This window comes from Stegostoma tigrinum, chromosome 18 (assembly GCF_030684315.1).
Source record: "Stegostoma tigrinum isolate sSteTig4 chromosome 18, sSteTig4.hap1, whole genome shotgun sequence".
NCBI classification, from domain to species: domain Eukaryota; kingdom Metazoa; phylum Chordata; class Chondrichthyes; order Orectolobiformes; family Stegostomatidae; genus Stegostoma; species Stegostoma tigrinum.
In genome coordinates, this window is record NC_081371.1 from 50,979,885 (window position 1) to 50,992,125 (window position 12,241).

General features: G+C 46.3%; 1 protein-coding gene across 5 annotated transcripts in view; it reads left to right on the forward strand.

Annotated features, from left to right (window-relative positions):
• stab2 (stabilin 2) overlaps positions 1 to 12,241 on the forward strand; it is a 181,108-nt gene that overhangs the window by 166,166 nt on the left and 2,701 nt on the right. For all 5 annotated transcript variants that reach the window (XM_048549535.2, XM_048549536.2, XM_059652530.1 and 2 more), the window contains 3 exons: positions 1,493 to 1,759; positions 7,428 to 7,565; positions 9,557 to 9,670. In XM_048549535.2, the coding sequence (XP_048405492.1) occupies positions 1,493 to 1,759; positions 7,428 to 7,565; positions 9,557 to 9,670 (519 nt within the window). The remainder of the gene's footprint in view (positions 1 to 1,492; positions 1,760 to 7,427; positions 7,566 to 9,556; positions 9,671 to 12,241) is intronic.

Genomic DNA, 12,241 nt, shown 5'->3' on the forward strand with positions numbered 1-12,241 from the left:
TGTACTTTCCCCATCCTTTGTGATTTGAAGCACACCAACATGCTTCCTCCTCTATGTCCCTTCTGCTCATGACCCTCGACCCGAAAGGTGTACATTAGCCCTTTCAGAACCACATGGTGGGGTTTTAATCTATCAACCTCACACTTACACTTTGATTGGCCTTGAGCACTGGACCATCACTCTTGTTTCACTTGGCAGAGAGCTGTAACCATTGTCTGCAAATGACTCAATTTCTCGACTAACTCAGTCACGACTTTTCATGCTACAACATGATCCCAGATGACACATTGTTCCCCTTCATGGGCTTCTCTCCCTGGGCCTGAAACATGTGCAGCAAATTCTCCTGATTCTTCTGTTCCTGCTCTTGGAGTTTGGCCCACATTTGCTCGATTATTTTCTTTGTATTAGCTATTCTTTCTGTTTAAGCTTTTTCAAATTATCTCCCTTTCACTTGTTCCATACAGCCAGCTGTTGCTGTAGCCTTACCTTATTGGGGGCTTACCTAACTCGTTATGCACCCACCCCCCAACAATTTTGCCCTTCAGATCCCAGACCCGAAACTAACTTTGCACAGTATTTGGGCCACTTCCTGCTCAGGTATTTCCTTTGAGCTTCCTCCCACTTTGAGCAGTCTGCCATTGCTTTCCTCTCGAGTTCATCTCAGCATTATGGTTCCGACCTACACTAAATTCCTGCCTAGTCCCTCTGACTCCCGTATGCAAGGAGTAATAGACAATCCACCCCAGTCTAACCCCAGTCAACTTACAGAATTTACCATTCCTCCTTGGCTAGCCTATCTTTAAGACCACGCTGTCATCCTACTCTACAGTCTCTGTGCTGCCATGTGGGATACGTGCCCTCTTAATTCAGGCTTCCAGGCTGAATATTCAGGTTTTCCATTCATTGTCTGTGACACTAGCAGTTCAGCTCTCCAAGAAATTGAATTAGGAACTCCTCGCAGATGGTCTACTGCATATGTGCTATTCACCAGAAACCTCCACCGCTCAAATTTTTACCACAAGTCGCTATGAATTTTGACATACATTTTTCAAGATTTGTTTTGGACCAACAGAGACGACCTTGCATTTATTATTGATCCCAGTGTACCCAGTCCGTGTTTGAGTCACCTGGGTGGCTAAGAGTCAGCCATGTTAGTTTGGAACTGGAGTCACATAGGCTGGACCACACAGTAACATTGGGTTTCCCTCTCTCAAGGGACATCAATGAAACAGTGGCATCTTTTTAAAAAAAGTCTGCCTTTTTTTTTAAACTGACAATGGTATTGCATGACGAGAATTTGTTTCAGACTGAATGTAAATTCTCAAACTGCTGTGGGTTAGAATTTTAACTGTCCACTTATTAATTCAGACTGTTAGCATGCTGGCATTACAATTGGACTAACAAAGCAGATATTAAAGTGCCTACCATAATATAAAAGAGGGTGGGGGAGCAAAGTTGGTTAAACACTAACAAGTATTGTTTTTATTCACAGACATTATCTGGACGGGATATTGAATACCACTTTTCTAATCTCAGTAGCTACATATACCACAAAATGGAGAATGGAACCCTCATTCGCAGTACAATTGGTCACACCCTGCTCATAACGACAGCGAGAACTCCCCTCCCTCCGAGCCCTGAGTTCAGTCAGCAGATTGGAAAGTTGGTGAATGATCGGCCAATTGTTGCCTGGGACATCGTTGCATCAAACGGGATCATTCATGCTATTGATAAGCCTTTGCAAGCACCCCTTGAACCAGTAAGCGAGTATACAACTTAGTAACATTGCAACGAAGCATTTCACATGAATTAGAATGAAAAGTATTTTGCGTTCATTCATGCGCTGTAGGGAAGATTCTTGTTTTATTGCCCAACCCCTATTGTCCTTGAGAAAAGAGTAGTAAGGCCCTTCCTTGAATCACTGCTGTCCATGTGATGTTGGTATACCCACAGTGGTGTTTGATTTGAAGCTCAGGGGATTCCCCCAGCTATTGGAAGAAAGCTCTAGCCCAGAAATTTAAATCTGTTTTCCCTGCACTTTGTACCATCAATTCACCGAAGGAGCGTTCTTTCGCTTATGGGATCATCTTATACCCCACCATCAAATCTCCTTTTAACCTCCTCTACTTCAAAGAGAGCTTCACCAATCCAACCATGCCCCTATAATGCCTCATCCCTGAAGCTATTCTGGTGACTTGCATCTGCACCCTCACATCCTTGCAAAATCTGGTGACCTGAGCTGGACACAATGCCCTAGTTGTGGTTTAACCAGAGCTTTATACGGTTTCAAATATACATCCCTCTTATTTTTATACTCAAGACCTCTGTTTACAAAGTTCAAGATACCATACGGTGACTGGGATGATCCCACACACAAAATTCACACAATCCTCCAACCTCTTTGATGGAGAAATAATCCTGTTGTATTTGGGAAGCTTTGGTGTAGTTTCAAATAGATAGTTTTACTGTGGCATGAAATTGTGGCAAAATCATTAATATTTCAGGAAACAAACCAATCTGGCATATGAATAACAAACATTGTTGTGAGCTGGAATGTAATTTTTGGAGTGAGCTGAAATAATTCTGCTTTTAATATGAGTTTAATTTTTACTTCAGCTGTTGTAGCTGGGGAGATTCATCATTCCTTCAAAGAGAGTTGAGGTGGTTTTGAATTCTAGCTGAAGGACTCTCGAGTCACAGCAATGATAACTTCTGGTGGGCTTTCATATCATAAACTGAGCAGCTTTGATTAGAAACATGTAAAAATGAATCTTTACAACAACCTGTGGGTTAATGATGTGGAAAGTGCAGTTCCCATCTTCGTGGTTGCTAAGTTCTAAATTGGAGTACAACGGTAATAGCAGAACACAAATAAGAACAGTCTTAAAATTTATGTATGCAGTCCCATGCTTCAGTGAGGGCAAGAACTTCAAAGTTATATTTGCGTATGCAGAGAAAGAGACACATTTTGTCAAAAGCTTTTCATCTTGTGTTCAACAGGACATTTTGCAAGAACATAAATTTGTAGGGAAAGCCAACATTTAAACTGCATGGGGGCTAACCAATCAGCACTGTCATGTCATGTCGTAAATATGTTGGGACTCTCCTTGAATTTGCACTCTTGCAAAATATCGTGATGAGTGCAAGGCAAAAACCTTCAATCATGTGTCCTTTTTCAGCAAGGAACTCAAGTTATTACTGGATTGATTTTATTGTTGTCACATATAAATTGGGGTGGCACGGTGCCTCACAGCTCCAGGGACCTGGGTCCAATTCCAGCCTTGGTTGGCTGTCTGTGAAGAGTTTGCACATTCTCCCTGGGTCTTTGTGGGTTTCTGCTGGGTTCTCCGGTTTCTTCCAAAGATGTTCAGGTTAGGTGGATTTGCCATTCTAAATTTCCTAGTGTGCAGCAATGTGTAGGCTAGGTGGATTAGCCATAGGAAATGCAGGGTCACAGGGGCGGGATGCTCTTCAGAGGGTCAGTGAGGACTTGATGGGCCAAATAGCCGACTTCCATACTGTAGGGATTCTATGAACCAAAAAAGAGCAAAAAGTGTTTTTTTGTGTGCAATACAGGCAGATCCTTACAAAGTGCATCAGAGCAACAAAACAGGGTGTAGAATACAGTGATAATGGGAACTGCAGATGCTGGAGAATCCAAGATAACAAAGTGTGGAGCTGGATGAACACAGCAGGCCCAGCAGCATCTCAGGAGCACAAAAGCTGACATTTCGGGCCTAGACCCTTCATCAGAGAGGGGGATGGGGTGAGGGTTCTGGAATAAATAGGGAGAGAGGGGGAGGCGGACCGAAGATGGAAAGAAAAGAAGATAGGTGGAGAGAGTATAGGTGGGGAGGTAGGGAGGGGATAGGTCAGTCAGGGAAGACGGTCAGGTCAAGGAGGTGGGATGAGGTTAGTAGGTAGGAGATGGAGGTGCGGCTTGAGGTGGGAGGAAGGGATGGGTGAGAGGAAGAACAGTTTAGGGAGGCAGAGACAGGCTTGGCTGGTTTGGGGATGCAGTGGGGGAGGGGATGAGCTGGGCTGGTTGTGTGATGCAGTGGGGGGAGGGGACAAACTGGGCTTGTTTTGGGATTCGGTGGGGGAAGGGGAGATTTTGAAGCTGGTGAAGTCCACATTGATACCATTGGGCTGGTGCCTTGAGCAAGGGGCTCACCTTTGTCCCCCTACAACCACACATCAACAAATACCAGTCGCGTTTGGATATAGAGCTTCTTTTCCGCCGCCTTCGCCTCCACGCTTACTTCTTCAACCGGGAGCCCAACCCTCCCTCCACTGACCCCTTCACCCGCTTCCAACACAAGTCCTCCTCCTGGACACCACCCCCAGGCCTCCTACCCTCCCTTGACCTCTTCATCTCCAACTGCTGTCGAGACATTAACCGCCTCAACCTCTCCACCCCTTACACCCACTCCAACCTCTCCCCCGCAGAACAGGCAGCCCTCCGCTCCAACCCCAACCTCACCATCAAACCCGCAGACAAGGGTAGCGCAGTGGTAGTATGGCGCACTGACCTCTACATCGCCGAGGCCAAACACCAACTCTCCGACACCACCTCCTACCGCCCACTCGATCATGACCCCACCCCCAAGCACCAAACCATCATCTCCAACACCATCCATGACCTCATCATCTCAGGGGACCTCCCACCCACAGCCTCCAACCTTATCCTTCCCCAACCCCGCACGGCCCGTTTCTATCTCCTCCCCAAAACCCACAAACCTGCCTGCCCTTGTCGACCCATTGTCTCAGCCTGTTCCTGCTCCACCGAACTCATCTCCACCTATCTGGACTCGCTTTTCTCCCCTTTGGTCCAGGAACTCCCCACCTACGTCCGTGACACCACCCACGCCCTCCACCTCCTCCAGAACTTCCAATTCCCTGGCCCCCAACACCTCATTTTCACCATGGACATCCAGTCCCTATACACCTGTATTCCGCATGCAGATGGCCTCAAGGCCCTCCGCTTCTTCCTGTCCCGCAGGCCCGACCAGTCCCCCTCCACCGACACCCTCATCCGCCTAGCCGAACTCGTCCTCACCCTCAACAACTTCTCTTTCGATTCCTCCCACTTCCTACAGACAAAGGAGGTGGCCATGGGCACCCGCATAGGCCCCAGCTATGCCTGCCTCTTTGTAGGTTAGGTGGAACAGTCCCTCTTCCGCACCTACACAGGCCCCAAACCCCACCTCTTCCTCTGTTACATTGATGACTGTATCGGCGCCGCCTCTTGCTCCCCAGAGGAGCTCAAACAGTTCATACACTTCATCAACACCTTCCACCCCAACCTCAAGTTCACCTGGGCCATCTCCAGCACATCCCTCACCTTCCTGGACCTCTCAGTCTCCATGTCAGGCAACCAGCTTGTAACTGATGTCCATTTCAAGCCCACCGACTCGCACAGCTACCTAGAATACACCTCGTCCCACCCACCCTCCTGCAAAAATTCCATCCCCTATTCCCAATTCCTCCACCTCCGCTGCATCTGCTCCCAGGATGAGGCATTCCACTCCCGCACATCCCAGATGTCCACGTTCTTCTAGGACCGCAACTTTCCCCCCACAGTGGTCGAGAACGCCCTTGACCACGTCTCCCGCATTTCCCGCAACACATCCCTCACACCCCGCCCCCGCCACAACCACCCGAAGAGGATCCCCCTCGTTCTCACACACCACCCCACCAACCAACCGATACAATGCACCATCCTCCGACATTTCCGCCATCTACAATCCAACCCCACCACCCAAGACCTTTTTCCATCCCCACCGTTGTCTGCTTTCCGGAGAGACCACTCTCTCCGTGACTCCCTTGTTTGCTCCACACTCCCCTCCAACCCCACCACATCCGGCACCTTCCCCTGCAACCGCAGGAATTGCTACACTTGCCCCCACACCTCCTCCCTCACCCCCATCCCAGGCCCCAAGATGACTTTCCATATTAAGCAGAGGTTCACCTGCACATCTGCCAATGTGGTACACTGTATCCATTGTACCCGGTGTGGCTACCTCTACATTGGGGAAACCAAGCGGAGGCTTGGGGACCGCTTTGCAGAACACCTCCGCTCGGTTCGCAATAAACAACTGCACCAGTCGCGAACCATTTCAACTCCCCCTCCCATTCCTCAGACGACATGTCCATCATGAGCCTCCTGCAGTGCCACAATGATGCCACCCGAAGGTTGCAGGAACAGCAACTCATATTCCGCTTGGGAACCCTGCAGCCCAATGGTATCAATGTGGACTTCACCAGCTTCAAAATCTCCCCTTCCCCCACCGAATCCCAAAACAAGCCCAGTTCGTCCCCTCCCCCCACTGCATCACACAACCAGCCCAGCTCATCCTCTCCACCCACTGCATCCCCAAACCAGCCAAGCCTGTCTCTGCCTCCCTAACCTGTTCTTCCTCTCACCCATCCCTTCCTCCCACCTCAAGCCGCACCTCCATTTCCTACCTACTAACCTCATCCCACCTCCTTGACCTGTCCGTCTTCCCTGGATTGACCTATCCCCTCCCTACCTCCCCACCTATACTCTCCTCTCCACCTGTCTTCTTTTCTCTCCATCTTTGGTCCGCCTCCCCCTCTCTCCCTATTTATTTCAGTACCCTCTCCCCATCCCCCTCTCTGATGAAGGGTCTAGGCCCGAAATGTCAGCTTTTGTGCTCCTGAGATGCTGCTTGGCCTGCTGTGTTCATCCAGCTCCACACTTTGTTGTTGTAGAATACAGTGTTACATCTGCAGACAGAGAGAACTCAGAATTAACATTTGAGACATCCATTCAAAAGTTTGATAACAGCAGGGAAGAAGCAGTTAGTATATCTATTTCTATGTGTATTCAGACTATTTATGTAACAGTTGTATCTTCAAACGCTCATTTCTTTTATATTGCAGTTGAACAGGCGGTTTTAGACTTTCATTCTCACTCAAAATCACGACTGATCTGCAGTTCAGGAAAAACTGATAAGGGAACCACACACACAAAATGTCTATTTTCTTTTCTCACCTGAAGCCACACTTTCCATTTTCCACTCTACCTGCCACTGCTCCCTTGTTTGAAAGCTTCCATAGTTGGTCAGTAGTGGGATTCCCCCATACTGTTGTTGAGCCTTAGAATCTCATGCAGAATGCGCATCAACTTTCATTGTACCGGTAATGGGTTCACCTATTATCACACTCAGCTTCCTTCAGCCTTGCATGTTAAAATTCCCACTCTAAACCCCTCCTGCGAGTGATTCCTTATAAACACACCACAATGGTCAATGCTTGGATGATCTGGTCAAATGTTTCTTTTTGTGGCGAACCTTATCTGTTGACACATCCTGGGACTAAGATTTGTACAGTGGTCTTAATCAAAGTTAATGTTACTGTTCACTCAATGGAAATCTAACTCCTTCCTGTCTGCTTTCTATTAGGTTAAACCTTATGCTGTTCACACAGGCGCAGGAGTGGGAATTTTCTTTGCCTGCATCCTGGTAACAGCTGCTTTTGCAGTGGCTGTGTATTATTACCACAAGCACCGAAGGGGACCCTTCAGCTTCCAGTATTTCAAGGTAACACATCAACTGTCTGAAAACATTGAAAATTATTCTCTTCTCTCCTTGGCTGCTGTGGTGCACATCTATCACATTATCAAACTGCTACAGTCCAATTTTTAAAACTCTATCAACTGAGACTCTTCTAGATTCCCTACAGTGTGGAAACAGGCCCCTCGGCCCAACAAGTTCACACTGCTCCTTGAAGCATCCCACCCAGACCCATCCCCCTGTAACCCATACACCCCTGAACACTATTTAGCATGGCCGATCCACCAAGCCTGCACATCTTTGGACTGTGGCAGGAAACCGGAGCACCTGGAGGAAACCCACACAGACACAGGGAGAATGTGCAAACTCTGCACGGACAGTTGCCTGAGGCTGGAATTGAACCCGGGTCCCTGGCGCTGTGAGGCTGCACTGCTAACCACTGAGTCACTGTGCCGCCCCTGTTCTAACTGCGTGAGTTACACCCTCACTCCCAAACGCTAAGCTGCCTGAAAACTAGGAGAATGAATAGGCCATTCAGCCCTTCCGCCCTGCTCGGCCATTCCATGAAATCATGGCTGATCTGATTGTAACCACAAATGCACATTACTGGCCGCCCCTGCTATCTACCCCCATTCCCCTCTGCCTTAAAAATACTCAAAGACTTGGCTCTCGCCATCTTTTCAGGAAGAGAGTTCCAAAGACCCTCAACCCTTTGAGAGAAAAAAAGATGCCCGGTATTTATTTTAGAAATGGATACTTCCTTATATATAAACAGTGACCCCTAGTTTTAGATTCTCCCACAAGAGGAAATATCCTTTCCATATCTGAGATACTCTCAGGATCATTTGTTTCAATCAAGTGACCTGTCACTATTCTGAACTCCAGTGGACACAGACATAGCCAGTCCAACTTTTCCTCATTAGACAACCATCCCATTCTGAAATACTTCCAAAGCATCTCTATCCATCCGTAAATGAAGTGACCAGTACTTGACATAATAGTCTACATGTGGCCTCACAAATTCCCTATATTAGAATCATAACCACTCTGCATTTATATTCACTTGCCCTCACAATAAATTATAAATTCATTTTCCTAATTACTTGTACTTGTCGAGTAGTACTTTGCAATTCATGCATTAGGACTCTCAGTCCCCTCTGCATCTCATTGCTGTGCAATCTCTCACCATTAAAAAAAATGCTTCTTTTTTATTCTTCCTACCAAAGTGGATGTGCTTGTGATGACAGCATTAATGTACAAACAGGAAAGTACAAGCTGGCCTCACAGCTGGAGGTTTCACCTGTAAGCAAACAAGTGTTGAAGAATTGCGAATATAATGTGATAACTACATTCAGAGATCCCTCTGGGGCAAGTGGAACCTGAACCCGGACCTTCTGGTTCAGAGATAGATACCACTGCACCACAGGCCCTCAGCACATTGTTATATCACGATCTGCATCCATGGATGTTGCAGGTACAAAGGGGGCAGAATGACTCCTTTCAACGAAACAATAAAAATGGCAAACTCAAATATCATTCTGCTGGAAGTTGCTGGGCAGCAATACATTGCAACCAGAGATAACAAGTTGTGGAGCTGGATGAACACAGCAGGCCAAGCAGCATCTTAGGAACAGGAAGTTGCTTGGCCTGCTGTGTTCATCCAGCTCCACACCTTGTTATCTCAGACTCTCCAGCATCTGCAGTTCCCATTATCTGTAATACATTGCAACCCACTTTGTTTATCCTCTACCATTCTGGACACAATAATGAAAGGAGTAGCTGACTGATCACAGCAATTAATCCTCATCAATTCGCCAATAGGGAAACAATGCATTGCTCCCATCCTTCTGAACAGTGCAGTTTTGAAAATATTCTCCCATGGGATTTGCATGTTGTGGGTAGATCCTGCATTGCTTGCCCATTCTTAATAATCCTTAGGTACTGCATACAGAGCCAAAGCAAACACCTGGCAATTTTTAATCATGATATTTGAGATGTTTTATTCTTTATGTTTACAGTCTGAAGAAGGAGAAGGTGTGTCCTCATTTGATGACTCAGTACCCAACAGGTTCAGCAACCCCATGTACAACAAGTTCACAAATTCCACAGACAGCGGTACAGATCCCTTCTGTGTAAGTCATTTTGTGACTAATTCTGTGTGTGAGTGTTGGGGGTGGGGATGCCATGCACAAGTGATTAGGTCAGAGTTAAAAGTTATACCCCCAAAAATTTCTATTACTGTCCAAATGAGGTTAAAGAAAGCACTAACATTTCCAAAAAAGAACACCCTTGCATTTCACCAGTAAAGTACTTTAGAAATGCAGTCATTGCTGACATGCGGAAACCATGGCTGTCAATCTGCACGCAGCCAGTTTCCACAAACAGCAATGGGTTACTCTGTTTTTGCATTGTTTATTGAGGGGTAAATATTTGCCAGGGCTCGAATACCATGCTTTTCTGTGTAGTATTGTCCCCAGAGGGAAAATGGGGCCCTGAGAATAAAGAAAAGGCACCCAGATGACATTTGCCCATTAATGGCATGTTGGTTCTATCCTTGACTTTGAGTCAGTGCCCTAGTGGGTAGATCGACCAAAGTATCAGACAATCTCAATGTTGTAGGTGTCATTTTGTCTGCGCCTCTGCCTGTCCCTAGGCATCCTCTGCCTGTCCCTAGGCATCTCAAAGTCCTTGGGTCTTTTCAACCTGTCCTCAATTCACCTACACTCCACCTGCATGGGTTTCTCCATAGTGTCATTCAGTTAAATATGGGGATGCCTTTCCAAGGGGGTTACTCTAAATGAGTTACACTGCTACCAGATGGGTAAAACATTGATGAATTTTATAGTCTTTTCTAATGACCATTTTGTAGATGATATTATCCTTTTAAGTAAAAGAAAGAGTATAGTATAGAGGGTAGATTAGCTGCTAATTCATGTGTATTTTCAAGAACTTACCCATCCTGTTCCCAGTTGTAATAACTATAAGTAAATGGAATTTGAAATTTCTAAGCAAATCCACAATTCTGGTCTTCCTGCTGTAGGAAAGATGTCATTAAACTTGAGAGTGTGCAGAACAGACTTAGAATAAGTTGGTGGGGTTGGAGGGTTTGAACTATTGGGAGAGGCTGAATAGGCTGAAGCTATTTTCCATGGAGCATCAGAGGCTGAGGGATGAGCTTATAGCGGGTCATAAAGTCATCAGTGGCTTGGATAGGTAAATAGGCAAGGTCTTAACTAGAGGGGCTTAGGTTTAATGTGAGAGGGGAAAGATTTAAAAAGGACCTGAGGGGCCACTTCTTCACACAGTGACACATGTATGAAAAGAAATGCCAGAGGAAGTGGTGGAGGTGGGTACAATTACAACATTTAAAAGGCATTGGCTAGGTATATGAATAGGAAGGGTTTAGAAGGATATGGACCAAATGCTGGCAATTTGGATTAGGTCAGGTTGGAATGTCTGTTCAGTGTGAACGAGTTGGACTGACGGGTCTGTTTTCATGCTGTAGGACTCTGATGGATATGTTAGTCGTGGAACTGGACAATAAGCCCGAACCTCAGTCCACAGTATCTCCAGCGTAAGGTTGATTGGAGTTTGAGAGGCTTTGAAGACTCTAGAATTCGCCTCTAATTGAGGAGAACAGGCTTGGCCAATGGAGCCTGCTGTAGGGTCATTTATTGGCAAATACACTATAAGTTAGTAACTATTCCTCAGATCAGGTAAAGATACCCAAGGACTCCTGGTGAAATTGTAACCCAGCAAGAGTCATCTTCAGTTAGCAAAAGCAAAAATTTGGTTTGGGGAAATTAAGCTCCCATTAAGTGATACATGAGTAATACAGCAGCTGGGCTTCACAACTACTTCATTACTTACAAAAGCAATAGGGTTACGGTTACAGCTACAGCATCACCGGAACTTCCTATTACTACTGCCACAAGTGAAGACAAAAGGCACTTAATATTTAATAGCTTTATCTTCATTTAGAAATCTGAAATGTGTCAATGGAGTGAAGGGGGAACGTGCACTAAGTGTAGGGGCTGGTGACTTCAGGGACAATTACTGTCCCAATCCTAGCAGCATAAAAAACTCACCTGATCAAGCGCCACTTGGATTCATAAAAGCCCTGAGCATTGAGCTTCTCTTCCACTCAGGAAATCTGTCAGTGACGTCACACCCTGCTTGATGCTGCCAGCCAATCAGAGGCCAACAGTTTCTGGTCCTGGAGATTATCGCTCGACGCCCAAGCTATGAAATCACAAAAGGCTGAAACAGCAAGAAGCTGAGCAGGCTTTTTATTTTGGGGTGAGGGCATCTCTAGTTGAAGATCAGAGGGGTTGGATAAGAGCAGGGGGTTCAGATTTCATCAGCCACCTGCTCTCTCTCTATACCTCACCATCTCTGATTCCAAAATGCTTCTCCCCTCTCCCAGCAGGTAGCACATCCTCTCAAAAGCAAATAACTCAGCCAATGGCAAGTACAGACCTTTAAGCAGTCATTAATTGATCACTTCAGGGCCTTAATTGACAGCAAGTTAAACAGGTCTCCCATGGATTTAGTTACTGAGATGGCAAGAAAGGGGCAATTATTTCTTAGGGGTCAAATTTCCCCATTTATTTGTCCTTCTTCATAGAATCCCTACTGTGTGGAAACAGCTCTTTGGGCCAACAAACCCAAACCAAACCTCAGTGCATCCCACCCAGACCCAT